Raw genomic sequence first — 20,853 nt, forward strand, 5'->3', positions numbered from 1 at the left:
GGTGGCCACCCGTGTTGACCTTCGCCTGCGTGAGCGTGAGCGTGACCGTGAACAGAGTCGAGGCAAGGCCACAGCCATGTCCAGAACCAGACATCACCTTGTGGATCATGAACCTAAAACGGAACAAACCAAGAGCCCTCAGGATCCTCTGTATGCTACGGAACCCATGCAACTAGGAAGAAGTCGTCTGACCACCCAGGAACGAGAACGTCGGAGGAGGTACCATCTCTGTTTTTATTGTGGTCAAGGCGGTCATGATTGTCATCATTGTCCAGTAAAAGACCAGGCTCAGCAGGAGAAGAGAGGCTCCTGTTGAGACTTAGTCATAAGATCAAGACCTCTCCACCTATCATGTCCAAGTCCAAGGTCAAGTTCATAATAAAGGGTGGTCAACCCGTCATCGTCTCAGCTTTTATTGATTCAGGGGCCGACACGGAATTCATTGATAAAACCTTTGCCAAATCCATAGATCTGACCATTGTTCCATCACCTAACAACCATAAGGTCCTCGCTTTAGATGGTCATCCTTTAAGTCAATCTAGTCTTGAAACTGTTCCAGTCACCATGGTGTCGGCCAACAACCATTCGGAACTGATCAGATTCATTGTTATTGATTCACCCCAACTCCCAGTGGTTTTAGGTTCCACTTGGTTACGCAAACACAACCCCCAAATCGATTGGAGGAACCAAGAGATTGTAGGATGGGCTAATGAGTGTTATTTTACATGTATTCAGAGCCAACCCAGTTCACCAGCCCTTGTCACAGCCAATGAGGAGACCTATCCTAATCTAAGTCAGGTACCTAAAGAGTACCATGATTTGAAAGAGGTCTTTAATAAATCAAAAGCTACGTCCCTTCCGCCACATCGTCCATACGATTGTGGTATTGACCTGATCCCAGGTTCTACCCCCCCTCGGGGTAGATTATATTCTTTGTCTGGTCCCGAGCAAGAGTCCATGAGGAAATATATAACAGAGTCCCTCCAAGCTGGTATCATTAGACCTTCAGCATCCCCCGCTGGTGCAGGTTTTTTCTTTGTAGGGAAGAAAGATGGGTCACTTCATCCATGCATTGACTATAGAGAACTTAACAAAATAACCATAAAGAACAAGTATCCTCTGCCCCTCATGAACTCTGCTTTTGATATAATCCAAAATGCTAAGATATTCACCAAACTGGATCTTCGCAACGCTTACCATTTGGTCAGGATACGGCGGGGAGATGAATGGAAGACGGCTTTTAATACCGCAGATGGCCATTATGAATATCTTGTTATGCCATTCGGCCTCACCAACGCTCCTGCCGTTTTCCAAGCCCTGGTTAATGATGTCCTTCGTGACATGATTAACATTTACGCTTTTGTTTACCTTGATGACATACTTATCTTTTCACAAGATAGCATTTCTCACCGTCGCCATGTCAGAGCTGTCTTAACCCGCCTTTTACAGAACAACTTGTTTGTCAAGGCAGAGAAGTGTGCTTTCCACCAAGTGTCCACCTCATTCCTTGGGTTCAACATTTCTCCAGGTCAAGTATCCATGGAACCTGGGAAGGTATCAGCGGTGGTGGATTGGCCCAAGCCCAAGGATCGTAAACAGCTGCAAAGGTTTCTCGGTTTTGCAAATTTTTATAGGAGGTTCATTAAGAACTACAGTTCAGTTGCAGCTCCTCTTCATTTTCTCACCTCATCTAAGACCAAGTTCATCTGGGACTCCGTTGCCAACCAATCATTCCAGAAGCTCAAAACATTGTTTTCCTCTGCTCCAATCTTGCACTCTCCAGACCCCGAGAAACAATTCATTGTGGAGGTCGATGCATCCAGCACCGGGGTGGGTGCCATCTTCAGTCAGCGCAGCACAGATGGTAAGATCCACCCCTGTGCTTACTTCTCCAGGGCACTCTCCCCCGCTGAGAGAAACTACGACGTGGGAGACCGTGAGCTTTTGGCAGTCAAGATGGCCCTGGAGGAATGGAGGCACTGGCTGGAAGGTGCGAAGAAGTCCTTTTTGGTATGGACCGACCATAAAAACCTGGAGTACCTTCGCACAGCAAAGAGACTCAATCCCCGTCAGGCCAGGTGGGCTATGTTTTTCTCTCGGTTCAGTTTCACCCTCTCTTACAGACCCGGGCCCAAGAATGCCAAGCCGGATGCCCTGTCCCGGGTCTTTGAGGTCAAGGAAGGGCCCTCAGAAGAGGTCGAGTTCATCCTGCCTGAGACCGTACGTCTTTCTTTGACTCAATTAGAACTCGATCTCCAACAAGTCCAACTCTCCGAGCCACGTCCACCCACCTGTCCTAGGGGGCGCCTGTTTGTCCCCAATCAAAAGGTAAAAGAGGTTCTTGAATTATGCCATTCATCAAAGTTGTTCTGTCACCCAGGAATCACCAAGACCCTCCAACTCATTTGCACCCGATTCTGGTGGGCTACGCTTACGGAGGACACCAAGCACTTTGTCAAGTCATGTCCCGAATGCAATCGTGCCAAGTCTTCCAATCGCCCACCTGCCGGGCTGCTACGACCACTGCCAATTCCTTCACGCCCATGGTCACATATTGCTATGGACTTTGTGACTGGATTACCCCCTTCTGAAAGTAATTCAGTGTTATTGACCATTGTGGACCGTTTTTCTAAAATGGTCCACCTGGTTCCTCTCCCCAAGTTACCTTCTTCCAAGGAGCTCAGCGTTATCATGGCCAAGGAGGTTTTCAGGCTCCATGGGCTCCCCCAGAACATTGTGTCTGACCGAGGTCCCCAATTCATTTCCAAGTTCTGGAGGGAGTTTTGCAACCTGCTAGGGATCTCGATCAGCCTCTCGTCAGGTTTTCATCCCCAAACGGATGGACAATCTGAGCGTACCAACCAGGAGGTGGAGACCAAGCTTCGGCTCCTCTGCGAGGGGGACCCGAGGAAATGGACGTCCAACCTCCCTTGGATTGAACAAGCAATCAACTCTCTTCCATCCTCTACATCAGGTATTTCACCCTTTCATGTTGTCTATGGATTCCAACCCCCTGTTTTTTTCAGTCCAGGGGAGAGAAGCTCGGGTTCCCTCTGCACGACTCGCAATTTTACGTTGCCAGCGAGTCTGGAGAAAAGCCAGGAGAGCCCTAATTTTGGCCACCAAAAGGTACGTTCGGGGGGCTAACCGCAGGAGAACGCCTCAACCATTGTACAAGGTGGGCCAGAAAGCGTGGCTCTCCACCAAGGACCTTCCTCTCCGTGTGGAATCTAAGAAACTAGCACCACGTTTCATTGGTCCTTTTCTGATTACCAAAATAATCAATCCTGTCTCTGTTCGCTTACAGTTACCCAGGTCCATGCGCATTCATCCAACGTTTCATGTCTCAAGACTCAAGCCATTTGTCCTGCCACGTTTTCGACCCACCACCGACCTCCCACCACCCGCCCGACTCATTCAGGGGAGCCCAGCCTACACGGTCCGACGCCTTCTTCGATCCAGAAGGTGGGGGAGAGGACTCCAGTATCTGGTAGACTGGCAGGGGTACGGCCTGGAGGAACGTTCCTGGGTGCCCTCACGCAATATTCTGGACAAAACCCTCATTAGAGACTTTCATCGACTGAACCCTCTCCAGCCTGGTGGTCCTTCAGGAGCCGGACCTTGAGGGGGGGGTTCTGTCATAGCTCTGCTCTCTGTCAGCTCCTCTGTCATGCTGCACACTCAGTAATCACTCAACTCATGTCACCTGTCACCGCTCATTATCCCACAGCTCCACCACCTGGTCCAGTCAGTACTTAAGTTCACTCATTCCTCTCAGTCTGGGCCAGATTCTCTATCCTGTCTCATCAGCAGTAGACTTTCCAGCATTCCATTGATTGACTCATCACGTTCATGACCCTTGCCTTGACCACGACCACGCTTTTGCCTCAGCCCTCGTCTGCTTTTGCTCATCTGATCAGGTACCGACTCATGCTCTTGTTTTTTGACTCTTTTTGGATCACGTACTGGATACTTCTGCTGAACAACTGACTTCACGGTATGAACTCTGCCTTTCCCTTCTGACTGTTTTTTTTGGATCACGGATTAAAGGTCAAGCCCATTCTGTATCACGGACTTATCCTTACCCCTGAATCTGATTCCCACAGATTCATTTCCCCAATTAGTCTCTTTCCCCCTGCATCTTCTAACCTTTATCTTTTAGTTGCAAGCCTGTTGGACTCCGTTCCAGTGGACCTTAACATCAGTTCTACTTCTACTGGCAGCCCACCACTACAACACTACCCAATCACGAACTACCAATCAGAAGATCGGAACCAGCCCAGAACCGGACCTACTCCAGAGTTTTACTTTATTTCACAATAAATCTTTTAACCCTCTCAGTGGTTGTTGTTGTTGTTTGCGATCCGGCCTCTGGTTCATGACATTAATGGACATTTTTCCTAACATTAGCTATTTATGGAGCAATATATGAGCTGTTGTTTTGCTAACTGTATTCAGCATGCCAGCTGTATGTGATCATAATCTTGATGGCAGCTAAAATTTAAGTAATGACAAACTTAACAATTACTTTGAAGGAAATAGATTGTGTTGTTTTAACAAGCAAATGTCTTTGTTATCTTACTCACAATTTTAGCATCATCACATCATGCTGTTTATTCAGATAAGATTTTTTTTAGAAGTGAAGGGGAAACAATGATGTGTCAGAGGTTTAACACATGAAGTCAAAAGTCCAGTCAAACCAGTTTTCATAGTGCTTTTATGAGACAGCCCAACCTGGAACACAGATGTTTTTACACTGGCAAATTTGTGTTGTATTGTTCATATTAAGAGAAAACAGCTTTTGCAGTGCAAAAGCTGTGTTCCTGTAATTTTATCATTTATTTCTAACTAAAGGGTTCCTGTTGGTTCTTCACACTCTTGACGTTGTGGCTCACCAGAGAAGAAAAATAATTTTAAAGTGAAGTGTCAAGCCACTTGAAGAGATTCATAATGCCAGTCAAGCTTCCAAAAAGGCTGAACAGCAAGAAGAAAAGTAGGTTTATCATTTGTTGTTTTCCAGAGATTGCTATGGATGAAAATGTGGCAGCTATCATGCTGCTACTATTTTAATTAGTAAAAAAAAATAAAAAAAATAAATAAGGTAACACTTTACAATAAGGTACACAAAATTTGATTAACTACAAGAGAATGCCTCAGGAACGAATCAGGAACAAATGAGGAGTTAATAGGTAGTTAACCAGTACTTACTGGGAAACACACAGCCAAGCCTTATTAGGGGACTACTGATTAGTTACCTTGTAAACAAAGATGAACTAATCAAGAACTAATGGGTAGTTACCAAAGAAAATAAAGATGAATGAATCAGGAGCTAATGGATAATAAAATCAGTAATCACTAGGAAACAGGTTTTTGACAAGTATAAGCTGTGACCTCACTGGTGCAGGGTTTATTCAGAACCCACATGGGTAATTTCTCCTCTGTTTCTGTGGTAACAAACCAGTAGTCCCCTAATAAGGCTTGGCTGTGTGCTCCCCAGTAAGTACTGTTTAACTACCCATTAGCTCCTGATTCGTTCCCCTTTGGTTTTCTTGGTAACTACCCATTAGTTCTTGATTAGTTCTTCTTCGCTTACAATGTAACTAACCAGTAGTCCCCTAATAAGGCTTGGCTGTGTGTTCCCCATTAAGTACTGGTTAACTACCCATTAGCTCCTAATTTGTTCCTTAGGCGTTCCCTAGTAGTTAAGCAAATTTTGTGTACCTTATTGTAAAGTGTTACCAAATACATTATATGACTTTTTTAGATGGTCGTCTATACTTCTCAAAAATACTTTGTGCTATATCTGTAACATCTGCATTTATATCTCCATATGATGAGAAGTGCACAGATAGAGAAACTGAAAAACATTTAGGTTTCACTTTTACTTTAAAGTCACTGCTGCAGTGAAACAAGCCGACACAGGTTAAATAATCACACAACTGCATTTGTGTTTCCTCCAACTGTCAAAGCAAATGGTGTGACCAGGGATGTTAATTTTACACACAACAAACATGATAAGGATGGAGCTGGGTAAGGTTTTATCTGGGGACTTCAGACTTCAGAAGACATTTATCAAGGTTTACCACTTTCATTGGAAACAAAATTAGCTTAAACTTGCAGTGCAGTAGAGGAGAATGTGCTTAGACTAAAAGAAACCCACAGCAAGATTGACAGCTTTAATGTGTTTACCAATTAACCATAATTGGTTTAGCGGCAGCAATTGTAAATTTAATGGTAATAGTGCAAAGGGGTTGTCTGTGTAGAGGAAATACTAATGTCAGTTTTTCAAGTGTAGTCTTTCAGATACTGCAGTTTTCGTTCATACAGTGTGGATCGGCAGCATAATTAAAGGGTAATTTGATTTGAACCATGGTGCAATAGGTTTTAGTTTGTTTGGTTGTTTTATTATTTTATTTTGACATGCTTCTTTATGCCAAAAGCATTTAGCTTGGTTACACCCAGGTGCTGACATAGCTGCCCAATAATCTTGGGGGTAGGTCCTCATCATTCAGTTGTTTTTTTTAAGTATAATCTTTTCTTTTTTTTTCTGTTTTAACAGGACATCTGACTGACAATGCCAAAGTAGAAATTTTACATAAGCTTGGCCTGGAGACCTGCAGAACTCAACTACTGGATCCAGCATCCATGTTAGATATCAGTACATGGGCTATGGAGGACCCAGCTCCTCTGAAGCTCAAAGATCTACCACATGCTTTCCTCCGACGCCTTTGGATGCTTCGTCAAGATGCTCGAAATCCTTGTTGCCAACCTCAACATGACAGTTTTATCAATGGCAAGAACCTGGTTGTAGAGAAGTCAGGTGGTTTTGAAAGCAAGAATCTTTATAGCCTCCACCACTTTTCTTCAGCAGGAGATAGCAGTGCGCATGTCACAGTACAAGTTTGCTGTGCCTCTGGTTCTTCCTAATGTTGACCCAGAAGAACCTGGTCAATTCCTTCTTTGGCCTTCAAGAGGTGCTATGGGTCAGTGGAGATCTCACTCTTTGGAAACAAGCAGAATTTGTTTGGCAAGTACGTCTATGCCAATTGTTTCATGTGTGAAACTTGGTCAGTGCAGTGTCTCTAAGTCACGAGTGTTAAATTATGTTCTGAATGGACCTGTATCTTGTTTTGAAACATTTGTGCACAAAGGGATTGATGGAGGACAGCTAGCACAAAGACTCTCTAATGGTTTAGTCGAGATTGGATGGTATTTACCCATCGGAGAAGTGAAAGATGTTTACCCTGTACCTTTGGCCATCTCTAATCTACGTGGTGATGCTAGTACACATGAAAACTGCCTTAAACTTCTATGTCAAATATCCTCAGCTGTTATTGTTTTTTATGGGGACTGTACAGAGAAAGGAAAGCAACTTATTTTGTCTTGTCAAGATATGGAAAGTAAACTAATACTAATTGACGTATCAGTTGCTGAAGACAGTACTGTGGGATCTGTCGGTCGCAGTCTTGAACAGCAAACAGGACTTTCTGAAGTGCCTGTTCTTTCAGGGGTCAATTTAAGTGAAGAGGAAGTAGCTAATAAGGTGAGGGAAATCCTAAAAAACTGGCTGCCAAAGAGACTGAAATGTGTTACACTTGAGGCTGCAGTTAAATTTGCTTTGGAAACAGGCCTAAATGTGGATGAAGGCCCAGTCTGCAAAAAAGCAATGGCCTCAGTGGAAAAAGTGTTGAAAGGTTTAGATGAGGGAACGGCTGAATTTCGAATGAAGCAGCTTCCTTTACAGGGTCCTTCATGGTGCAAAGTGGCAGAGATAGATCGGTAGGAGAGTAAACAAAGAAAGAATGAAAAAGAAATCAACCTGCAACTTCATAAAGAGAAAAAAGTCATTTTAACTGAGTTGAGCGGCTACAAAATGACCCCAGCAATGAAGTCTTTCACAAGTGCTCTTTGCACATCTAATAAAATAGAGAGGACTTATTTTCTTACTTGGCTCAATCTGAGACTTTGCTTGATGCAAACTGAAAAGCAAAAGATTCTGCAAGAGTTTTTTACGAATTTGGAGACAGAGAACATTGAGGATAAAGAGAACAGCAGCAAAGAGAACAGCAACAGTTTATGCCCTGTTTCAGTATTTGAAGAGGAAAATGAAGTGCAACCTGTAAACACAGAGTTGCAGGTTTCTGAGCAACATTGTGAAATATTTCAGGAGGGTTTTTTTGCAGCCAAAAGATACAAACACAGAATGTCAGTCCCAACAGACTGACCATATTAAGCAAGTGACAATACAGGCAGCTCATATCAAAGACAACATTTCAGTTCAAGTCTCTGAAGCCCAAAGATCTAATTTAGATTCAGTGGAATCTGGCACTTTGAGCTGCAAAGAGAAACATTCAGGTCGTGAGGAATCATTTGAAACCCAGCTAGCCTCATGTTCACAACCATTTGAACCCAATTTATTCACACTGGGGCTTGAACACTTTTTGAGTGAAATGGGTCTCATTTATGAGCTTACACATACTCGTAGGAGTCAAAATGTGTTGCATTTGCCAAGCTTAGCTACTGACCTTCTTCTCTATGGAGTGCCACTCGAGCTGATGGATGGAGATGCTTCAAACATTCCCATTTGCTGGCTGGGTTGTGTTTTTGCAGAGCTCAAACGCCGCCTACATCTAAAGCAGTTTAGGACCAGAGTGCTGACAAGCCTTGGTGATTATTATGCTAATAACGCTGAGGTTATGTCTGCATTGTTTGGGGTAAAATTCCCAGAGGGAGGGGCAAGAACAAATAGAGGGGTGTACATGGTTGCCTTGTTTCTCCCCGATTACATTAGAAAGGAAGCAGAATGTGATTCTCTGTTGTTAATTGATATAGAAGGCCTTGGTTCAGAGTCAGCAGACAAAACAAACCTGCTGGTTCATGATAATATAATGGCCACCTTTGCAACAGGACTGAGTGATGTCCTAATTCAGAACATTTCTCCATTTGATGGAAATGACTTTGAAACAACTTTAACCGTTATGGTAAATGCTCTCATATGCACAAAAGAGCGTGGTTCACTGCCCATTTGCCAAATCCTGACCCAGGACGATGGATTAAATAGCATATTATGTGCCTCACAGTTAAGGCATGTTTCCAAGATGCTACAAAATGATAACAAAGGAAAATTTAATCATGCAAAGACTACAAGCTGTGTTACATGCATCAAAGGGCCTTGGTCCAATGTACATCTGTCTGAACCACTTGACATGCACTTTGGTAAAGCTGTGTTACAGCTAAAAAAGAACCTGATTGGAGCTCTGAAATGGTGTTCAGCCAAGTCTGAAGCCCCAGATCTTTTGGAAATTTTGAGACGCTTGTGTACTGTCTGGGATGTAGTGAAATCAGAATCATTTTACATTGGTCTGCAGAATACCAATGTAGCATTAGCATTTTCTGTTCTGTGCACAGAGTTCTCCCATTGGGAGGAATGTATTTTGCAAAACATGGAAAGCTGGCTAAAAGAGGCAACAACAAAAATCTCTAGCACGACAAATGCTTTGGATACTTCGGTTCAAAAAGACCTTTGGAATGAGCTGAACAATGAAATCCAAGTGGAAGTCAAATCAGAAGTGAATGAGGTCAAGTCAAAATTAGAGGCCTATCTGATGAAAGATGACATCCTCAAAGCAAACAGTGAAGCCTTATGGCCAATCATAATGAGCAACATTGTTAACCTTCAGGAAAGAGTAATGAACAAGATCAAGCTAAAGTTAGAGACATGCATTGAATCCCATTGTTTTCTCACACAGATAAATAAGTTTGAGGCCCTGCTGGAAAAAGAACAAGAGTTCAAACTAGTTGCTCTAGTTGAGACGAGTAAGTCAACCAAAATTCTCCAAGATTCTGAATTGGAAGAAAACTTTGAGGCAGTGTGGAAAAGTACATTGTCAAACTTTGATTTCAGACCTTCAGTGACAGACAACATTACTTCAAGAGTGACAGAGGTTCTAAGGCAAAATATAATCAGTCGTGGCCTCCAGAAACACATGCATAAACTTGATGTCTGTGACCAAAACCAGACTGCTGGCTTCCAAGTTTATGATGAGCACTTTGGATATCGCAGCAGACTGAAGTGCATGTTTGAAGACAACAACAGACGACAGAGAGGAGAAGCTCAACAGGTAGCATACAAAATCATCGAAGAAAGCAATCAGTTTGTAGCTGAGAAATGTAGCCTACCCAAAGATTTTTCAGACAGTTATATTGTTGAACTGCTAGAAAACATTGAAAACACATTGAAGGAAAATTCTATGAAAATCAGATCAGTTTTTGAAGTAGATTTGAAAGTTTATATCTGTAATGCAGCATGCCAAGACTTCCAAAAACTACATGATCGTTACACTAAAGACAGAGAAGTTTTGGCATGTATTTCTACAACCAAGACTATGTAAATAGCACAGTTTATCTACCAGTTCAGGAAAAAGGATCAGTGCCAGAGGATGACCCAAGCATTTCTGTCTATGGTCATCAAACCTACAGTGTCAGACTACATCAGTAGATCAATAGCAAGAGAGATTGCAGAAGAGATTAAAGTCAAAGCCCCAATGTATGATTCTCCACATGCCTTCCAGAAAAGTTTGCTAGAAGATCTGATTAAAGAGGACCAATTTGAAAGTTTTGTGGAATGTTTGTTGTCTTATGATGATTTCATACTGAAAAAGATCCAGAAGACAGTGAAGGATCACCTTTCTGAATTAACCAGCTTAAATCAATGGAGGCTGCAGAAGCTTGGAGAGATTGTTGGAAAGGTTGAAGCAGCTCTGAGCCTAATATATATATATATATATATATATATATATATATATATATATATATATATATATATATATGTATAGAGGCAGGGCAAGCAATTTAGGACCCGAAAGTTCCAGGTTCAATCCCCAGTCATTGCACAACTTGCTGTGTCTCCGAGCAGCACACCTTATCCCATAATGCACCACGCGCTCCCCCAGTAGCCACCCACATCGATGGGTTAAATGCAGAGAGATAATTTTGCCATTGTGTGGGAACATACAATGATGATAACACATTATTAATATCTATTTTAAACAATCAATTTACTGTATATAAACATTTCCTTTCTAGTATAAAGGTCCCGTATAGTTTAAAGGTTTAGGTAAGTGTTCAGTTGTTCAATTTTGGTCATACTACCATTTCCCAGTGCCCACTGTTTTCTATGGTGATAAATATATTCACACAAAAGTCATCATCTGTACAGTATTATGAACAACACATTAACTATTGAACTAAGTAATAAACGTGTTTGGAAAGTTGGATTAAAATTCTCATTTCTTATTGTGTCAATAGACACCTTGTTGATCCCACTTATTATCGCCAGTATCTTAAGAGAGGAATAAATTATAGAAAAAAATGTTAAATCCACAAGAGGGCAATATAAGATGAAGCAAAAGCTCACAGAGATGATAAGACAGATGTTTTACTGTATATCTAAAATATGCCAAATCTAAAACTTTCTTTGATGTTTAATATTTATATATATGTCTATAGTTTGACCATTGAAAAGCCTACTACAAGTACATGTTTAATTGTATTTTGTAATGATTGCTAATCCCTTACTGCAATGATAATAATGCCATTACTCTTATAAAATAATACCATTTTTAGTGTTTCTTTAATTCTATAACAAATGCTGTTTTTTTCTCGCTTTAGTCTTTTTCATATAGTATGCAAGTTTCAGTGAGATTCTTGTGGAATACAGACCTACAATTGGGAAGGGTGCACCATCATTACCTGCAGTGTTTGAGAAGATTTGTGTAGAATTATTCATAAAATAATTCTCAGCTCTAAAAATGACATAAATCCTACTGTGATGGCCTTAAGGTTCTTTCACTCGCTTCTTTTATTTCAAAATAATTTATTCTTATGTCAAGGATGGGAAAAATAAACTGGTAAAAATGGGGATTTGTGTTATACTGTGATAACATATTTGCACATGGTTTTCATAAACGTGCTAATACTTCGACACACTTATTTAAAATCAACTTATTCCTACAGATTTTCAATTTCTTCTTGGGTACAAAATAAACACAAAAAGTCTAACATGAATTTGCTCTGTGTATAGTATAAACTTACATTAAAAAGCCTGGTTTTAATTATTATATTTTTTATATAACACTCTTGGTACATGTTTACACATTTTTTTGCTGTCATGCTGTTTGTCGACTCTCATCAGGTCTCTCTTGTAAATGAGTCCTCGAGACTCAGTGGAACTAACCTGTAGAAATAGAGGTTGATTGAAAAAAAAAATCTTAACCATTTTGACCCTCGTTCATATCAACTGAAACATGGTTCTTTGAATATGCACAAGCAAAACTGTAAAGACAAAGATCTGTTCTGTGGCTGATGTATTGTCAACTGTCATCCACACTACTCTCACTCACACAGAGACCCAGGACTCACATGTCAGAACATAAAGGTGCAACTGATGTGGACTGACCGATGCTGGATGTGTACAGATAAAAATTAGCCCAAGCCTAAATCTGGTGTCATGCATCAAATGTTTTTACATTCATGTTATAATTGCACACTGTCCTGAATAAATAAAATGTCCTTATTAAATATGGGCAGACCACAGTCGGTAAAGATCCACAATGTGTTGTTCTTCATTATTTTTCTCAAAACTGACTGAGTTTGATTGAGTCCTGTGCCCCCTCCTATACAATTTATACTAATCCTGATGAGTATGATTATGAGATTGTAGTCAGTCCTATACAATCTACATTTGATTGCTCTGCAAGGTATTCAGGAAATCATATTGTGAAATTCATGGATGACTGCCATTGCTGGACCAATTTCTTACTTACAAATCTATATATACCAGGGAGGTGGGAGAGCTTACTGGTAGATGTGATTAAAAAAAATAAAATAAAACCTGAGCATCAATGTGACAAAGACTAAAAAGATAAAGGGCTGGACTTCAGGGAAAGAGCTTCTACCTCCCTCTCCTTCATAATTTTAGGAGGTGTGGAGTGAAAACAACTTTAATACTTAAACCTACGTTGACCTGACATTGGCCACAAACAGCCAGCATCATTAAGAAGACTCACCAATACTGGACAGGCTGAAGCATGCTACCCTCAGGGCTGTTGTACAACCTTCCTTTGACTTTTATTTTACAGTCAGGTATGGAAACATTTCAGAGGATGACAAGAAGATGCTGTAAAGAATTATTAAATTGGCAAAAAATGACCATCAGCATCTTTTCTTCACCCGAGGACAATTACAGTGCAACTGATGACTTAATAAACTCAAAGTCTGAAAATGGTTTTGTTCCTTTTCATAAGGTCATTCTGGCTAAATGAAATCTGGCATCAATGAAATCAAGGCAGAATGCCTTGATTTCATTGATTTAAACACACAAATCCATGCCAATTGTACTTTGTATTCCCCAATTTACTTTCTCTTGTAAAATATGACTGTCACATGCTACTTCCTTCCTTCTGGGCAAGAGCTTATGCCTAAACTGAAGTAAATCAAAGTACATTTTCAGATTTGCAGGTAATGGCTTTCAATTCACTCACCTTTTATTTGACTACCAACTATTCCAGACTATTTTGAAGGTCTCCCAACAAACCCTCACAAAAATAGAAAAGAAAAAAAAAAGAATTTTTAGGAAAGGAGACTCTGAGGTCAAACAAATAAACATTCTCCTGCCTCAGGCTATGCTTCAAGCCAAACAAAATAGTTGACAGTGGACAGTACTGACACTGATTTTTTTAAAGTAAAACCCATTTTCTGCTAAGGAGACAGCTACAGCTCTCATTCCAGTTACAACTCAATAATAATGCCCTTAAGACTCAAACTTGGACAGATTCAGAGGTTTTCCACACCTCATATAACCTCTATGGTACTGTTTGTAGAACGGGCAGCTGCGGATAGACAACACAACCAGACTGCATATTTTTCTACTTGAATCAGCAGAGCTTAAATAACAAAAACAGTCTCTCTAGACAGAGGTTTACGTTTTCTGTAAGAAGCACACTGGTAGAAGAGTCTGTGGAGAAATGTAAGTACAAATCAGCAAAGATAGATCAGTAACCCTTAACAGGCACCCTGTGACAAAAAGGCTTGTTTCAATAACGCTTCATCTTCTTCATACTCTCAATGACCAGTTGGGCCGCGGCACATTTGCATAAGTCATGGAAGTCAATTTCACAATGCACCACCGAGGATTGAACTCTGTCACCAATGGAGATGCCCAGTCATGACAACTTGACTAGAGGGAGAATGGCGTCCTCGTCATCATCCTCATTCTAACCCTGGAGGAGGTCCAAATTAATGTCCACCTCATTTTCCTCTACATGGTCGTCGTCAACCTAAGAGTAGAGAAGTTGGTCATACAGCTGGGAAACCTCTCAATGGATATACATATATACACACATATATATATATATATATATATATATATATATATATATATATATGTTTGTGTGTGTGGGGGGGGGGTGTATATAGTTATTGTTGTCTGTACTTTATACGTTCTGTCTTAAAAAGGTCTATACATATAAATAAAAACAGGTATGTATATGGTGGCCATCCTAGTTTTTGATACGGCATCCCAATTTTTGTAAGGAACCTTTCATACATCTCGATGCAGTCACACCAAAAAAGAAGTTTGCCCATTGCTTAGTTTTCAAGTTATCTAGCTCACAAACATAACACACATGGCTGCCATATACTGTGACAGCAATCTTGGATTTTGTACATGCAACCCAGTTTTTGATGGACTTTTTACACCAAGAAGCAGCCACACACCAAAAATTAAGTTTGCGTATGGCTTAATTTTTATGTTACCCATCTCACAAGGTTTACATTTAAATGGCGGCAGCCATTTTTTGTTTTGATGTGGCAACCCAATCTTGGAAAAGAAACTTTCTTTTGACTAAATGTAGTCACACACCAAAAAGGAAGTTGGCCTGTTGCTTCTTTTTCAAGTTGTCCCAATCACAAATTTTACACAGATATGGCAGCGGTCATCTTGGATTTTGACATCGCAACCCTGTTTTTGATAATAACTTTTCTACGCCTGTGCAGCCACACATCAAAATGGAAGTCGGTAACTCACTTATTTTTCAATTTATCATGCCCACAACATGCACTGACAAATGAACAGATCGACGGATGAATGAACGGAAAGTATTTCCAGTTCCCCGTTTTCGCTCTGCAACATTCATATCTTTCCATTCTATGGAAGCACACAGACAACAGTGGAAAGGAAAACCTCTTTAACACGAAGAAACCTGCAGTAGAACTGAACTCATGATGAGTAGACATTTGTCTCAACTGGAAGTTCGACAGGTTTCAGTGAAATGCAGTGATTTTAAGTCATGAGTAAAGATGGTACTACACTGGGCTGTGACTAGAGAATGACCTTCATGTGGGACTCTCCAGAATGGGGGTTCAATACTTCCTCACATGAGTCACTGTCAATATGCGACGATTTTTCTCTTATAATAATCACAAAATCTTTTGGGCATATCTAACTGGTCAGATTTTTTGTTGTATGTCACCATCCCATGTCAACAGCACTAGAGCTGTTTTTTTCACATCTGTACAAGAACTTTACCCTGACAAGAAAACATTCAAGGTAATTTTTAAGGTCTAAAAACAACCCTGAATGTAATTAATAATTATATTAAAAACTATTCAAACCATAGTCATACAAGAACAAGTGTCCTCACATTGTCTCGTTTTTGAGAATTGAAGCCAGAAGGACTGGTTTACGAAAGCTACGTGTATTTTAGGAACAATCATCTACCAGTTCTGCCTTCTTCCTAAGAAGCAGTCTTTCAAGCAAACTAGGTCATAATTTTCAAAAACTGGTTGCTCAAAACCTGAACACAACGCTTGCTGGTCATGAGGTCACAAACACTAACAGTTCAGTGAGACTGCAGCTGAAATTATATTTTCTTGCAATTTATGGAGATTTTTTTTCACCAACTTGTCATCCAGTTAAACAATAAATAAATAATAAATAAGGCTTCAACACACCTGTATAATGATTGTTCTAAATCTGAAGCTCTGGTTTCATTGACTGATAATGTCTTACTTGTCAATTTGTCATGTGTTAAAGCTTTGAAATAGAGTGTTGCAGTCTGTCAATTGCCACCTTGAATTAAATAGTGACATCAGTATCAAAGCTGGTTTTGTTTTGAGATGCTCGTTGCTTTGATAGATTCCCCCCAGACCTCCTGACTCCATCACAAATAGCCAGTCAACTGTCAGTGCACACCATCTGTGATACACATCTTTAACCGTTTCACTCATGTGAGTGGGAGAGGACAAACTGACAGATGGTACAACAGTCAACCTGAAACTGAAATGTACAAAGTACATTGTGTTGGGTAATTTTCGTATCTAGTTGGAACAGGTATGAACAGAAATGTACTGGGGGAAGGGGGAGAATTCCAAGAAAAAAATTGCTGTTTGTTGCATTTAGATTGAAATACACATGATAAAAATCCCCATGTGGTAATTTCAACAAGATGTAATCCAATTTCTCAAGAAATAATGAGTCTGAAACTGTTAAGGATTGCCAATACATCACACACTTCAGTTTCTACAGTTCCCAGTCATAGAAAATCTATTTAAAATATCCATTCAGAGATAAAATATAAGCAATGTCAGATAATTTCATCTTTTTTTGACAGCAAACTTGAAGCACCTTCTGTAAACCCTGAGGAAACAAGCATGAAACTAATAGAATCGCCAACTCCAAAACCACTCCCAATGTGTTCATTCAGCTGCTTTAGTTTGTGGAAAAAGAAAAAATATATAGATATGGAGCATAACTTATGTAATTTGGATCAGGGTGATAATTTTTAAACATACTTAAGCATTTTTTTAATTAATAATGGCTCTTTTCAAATCAAACTGAAGGGGATAAAAAATGTTCAAGAAAAATTACACACTTGGCTAATTATTTGTATTTCTTACTCAAACAACAAAATAAGATTAACAATGCAATTGAGTTTGCAGTTAAACAAAGTTCCTGCTAATCTTGAGAAGTGGAGCATTGACAGAAAGCATGACCCAAATAAACACCATATGAGCTAAAATTGTGGGAGGATGATATGCAATATGACGAGTATTTTAGATCTTTCATAGTGCAGTTCTGAGAAAAGAGTATGGACAATTTATATCTCACCTATTGTATATGTTTCTTTGAATGGCCTTTGTCAAAAGTGGATTAAAAGCTTACACTCTATAAATTATCTAGCGAATCGTGTGAAGTCTATTCTAGTGATCATATCATATTACATGGTTATTTACCTAAAGGTCTATGGTTGTTTACAAGCACAAGTCATGGCAGCAGATGTAATGCCCATGATGCACACCAGGGCGCTTAAATATGATATTTTTGCCAGAATATCTGTGAAATTCAAAACAAACTGTGGTTTAATGATTTCAATAAAACATTTGCACAAACCTCTAGGAATCTTTTGAGATTAGAGTTGTTTTAAGTGAGCAGCAATCCACTTGAATCCTTGTTTTGTGCAGACTAGCTTTTTGCTCATCAATCTAGTCAGAATATAAGACACTAACAAGGGTAGAAAGGCAAACACCTGTGGTAATAAGAATTGAACGCAGATGTGACGAGAGCTGAAAACAAGTGGTGAATGAGGGGTGAATGAAACATGAGGAAACAGAAAAGACAGAACAAGACCCAGAATCCCCACAGTATCCCCCACTCAGTGGACGGCTACATTCAAACTGGGATGGGAGGAGAGAAAAACAGGAAGGAGGGCACACAGGGAAACACAAGGACCAGAAACGAAAAAAGAACTGGCAGGTAGGAACCTGGGTAACACCATTATGAAGGAACACAGAACCATAACCCTCAGAGTCAAGGTGGATGCTCAGGAGACCATTCAGAGCAGGGCTGGCGTTCAGATGCTTGGCCTCGTGGCCATATTGAATGAGACATAAGATAAGCTCATAAACCATCCAAAACGAGGCCAGATTTCTGGCGAGTGACCAGGAGACTGTCCTTCACAGGGCAGGAGCTCTGATGGGCAGCCAGGAGAATATCCATTGCTGAGGAGTAGCCCTGGTGGGCAGCCAGGAGACAGCCCATTACTGGGGAGGGGAGGTGATGGAAGCAGGGGAACTGTAGTAGGCAATGGAACCAGGGGAACTGTAGCAGGCAATAAGACCAAGGAATCTGCAGCAGGCAATGGGACTAGGGGATCTGCAGCAGAAAATGGGACTAGGGGATCTGCAGCAGAAAATGGGACTAGGAGCTCTGCAGCAAGTGAAGGGACCAGGGGATCTGTAGCAGGCAATGGGACCAGGGGACCTGCAGCAGGCAGAGACCAGAAGATCTGCAACTGGTGTAGAGACTAACAGATCTGTAATTGGTATAGAGACCTGGGGGCTTCAGTAGCATTGAGACCAGGGAGACTACTGCTGTTGTGGAGACCGCTTCAGGAAATGCGATGGGTGGAGCCACTTCAAGGACCATGGGATATGTAGCCACTTTAGGTACAGTGGGGCAGTTGCCACTTCAGTACTGTAGGGGGCACTGCCACTTCAGAGACTGTGTGTGTGTGGGGGGGGGGGAGCATAGCTACTTTGGGGATTGCGGGGACGTAACCACTTCTGGGACTACAGAGGGCATAGCCACTTCAGGAACTGCAGGGTGCGTAGCCACTTCAGAAGTTATAGCAGGGGTAAGACCCTCTGGAGGTGTAGCCACTTCAGACACTGCATGAGGCATAACTACTTCGGAGACTGCAGGAGGTGTAGCTACTTCAGAGACTGCAAGAGGCATAGCTACTTCGGGGACTGCAGAAGTTGTAGCTGCTTCGGTGACTGCAGGAGGTGTAGCTACTTTAGAGACTGCAGAAGGCATAGCTGTGTTGGTGACTGCAGGAGGTATATCTACTTCAGTGACAGCAGGAGGCATAGCCACTTTGGGGGCTGCAATAGGCTTGGAAACCTCATAAGGCATGGAACCCTCAGGAGCTGTGGGATCCTCAGGAGGCATGGGACCTTCAGGAGTCATGGGATATTCAGGAGTCATGGGACCCTTAAAGAGACATGGGACCCTCAAGAGGCATGGCACGTTCAAGATGCATAGGGCCCTCAAGAGGCGTGGGACCCTCAAGAGGCATGGGAACCTCTGGAGACTCGGTACCCTCTGGAGACTCTGTACCCTCTGGAGATTCAGGACCACAGGAGACTCGGGGATCACAGGTGGCTTGGGGACCACAGGAGACTCAAGAACCACAGGAGACATTGGAACCACAGGAGATAATGAGGAGGAATGAAAAGCATCCCCCTGGACCCTCTCAGAGAAGTGAGAGACTTCCTCCTAGACCCTCTCTGAAGTGCAGGAAATAGGTGGGTTGTTGCAGAAAACCCTCTCTGAGACACGGGAGGAAGATGACGGTAACAGAAACACTGACAGAACAGAAGGGTTAGAGATGGGTTAGAATAAAGATGTGTTCTTTAGAAGTTCTTATTTTGTTGAGTAGATGATTATAGAATGGGATCTAAATGAGTCCAGGTTGGGAATTCAGAATCCTCTTGGCGATAGATAGCGTGGTCCTCTGATAGTGGAAGTCTGAATTGTGTGAAGTGGATGAAAACAGTTTTTGAAGTTGTTTATTCATTGAGTAGAGGCCACTGGGTCCTAGATAATCAAGGAGAGTGAGGTTGGCTGGTTCTGGACTCGGCTGCATCATCGACATAGTCATGCTCGACTGCTTCGTCGGCAGATTCGGGTTTAGCTACTTCGTCAACAGAGTCGGGTTTGACTGCTTTGTCGGCAGAGTCAGGTTCGGTTACCTTGTCAGCAGAATTGGGTTTGACTGCTTCATCAGCAGAATTTGGTTTGACTGCTTTGTAGGCAGAGTCGGGTTTGGCTGCTTCCTCCCCTGCAAAAATCGCACCGCTCCTTGGGTTGCGTGTAGGAAGATTCGAATGGAGGGAGGAGCTGGAGGTTGGTGGATCCTGTCCGGTTCTGTCATCTGCCCTTCCTGCAGTGGTGGTGACGCAAGCCAGGACCTGAGACAAACCAGAGCTCATCTTCGGGATCAGGGTCCTCCTCCGTTGGCCACTCGAGGAAGTCAGGAGGCAAGCGAGACAGTGGAGAGGAGAAAAAAGCTGACCTGAAAGCCAAGTGGGTTCCCTGGAGCTGAGACCTCTTCCTTTCATCTTCCTCAACCAGGAGAGGCGATGGGAGGATCTCCACCTCCGGGCTGCGGTGTCCTCGTATCTGAGCAGATTTGGTCTAGAGCCCGCTCCACTGGATGATGGACCGTGCCTCCTGTCCCCGCTCTCTCTCTCTCTCACTGGACAATCTTGTCTGCTTAATGGACCAAAAACTCAAACAGAGTGATCTGTCTGCTGGGTTCAGGTTGGTCCGTGGATTCTGTCATGGTCTGGTTGAACCCAGAGTGCAGACAGAACTCAGGAACTCAAGGATTACAAAAATATATTTACTAAGGATAAAAACAAATGCTGACGTGACAGCAGTAACTTACACTTCTTACTCAGGAGACACGAAGGGAGAACAGAACATGACGCCACAAGAGACAATCCACGGACAATGAGGGAAGGTCAAGACACCAAATAAATAGAGACACTAACGAATGTAGAAAGGCAAACACCTGTAGTGATTAGGATTAGATGCAGGTTTACCAAGAGCTGAACACAAGGAGGAGGATCACTGAGGGTTGAATGAAACATGAGGAAACAGAAAAGATAGGACAAAAGACCCAAAAACCCCATATTATTTACTGCAGTGTCTGCTGAATTTTTATGCAAAAAGAAACATGGTCTTAGAAAAAGAAACAAAGCATCCCAAAATATCTATGAGGAGATAAG

At 41.8% G+C, this 20,853-nt stretch overlaps 1 protein-coding gene across 1 annotated transcript; it reads left to right on the forward strand.

The window, feature by feature from the left end:
* The first annotated feature begins 6,020 nt into the window (after positions 1-6,020).
* Positions 6,021-8,634, forward strand: si:dkey-202l22.6 (up-regulator of cell proliferation). The gene is given in 4 exon segments (XM_037677799.1): positions 6,021-6,030; positions 6,560-6,809; positions 6,811-8,119; positions 8,611-8,634. Coding segments are annotated over 4 exon segments (1,593 nt in total).
* The last annotated feature ends 12,219 nt before the right edge of the window (positions 8,635-20,853 follow it).

Source organism: Nematolebias whitei, chromosome 6 (assembly GCF_014905685.2).
Source record: "Nematolebias whitei isolate Nwh7 chromosome 6, NemWhi1, whole genome shotgun sequence".
NCBI classification, from domain to species: domain Eukaryota; kingdom Metazoa; phylum Chordata; class Actinopteri; order Cyprinodontiformes; family Rivulidae; genus Nematolebias; species Nematolebias whitei.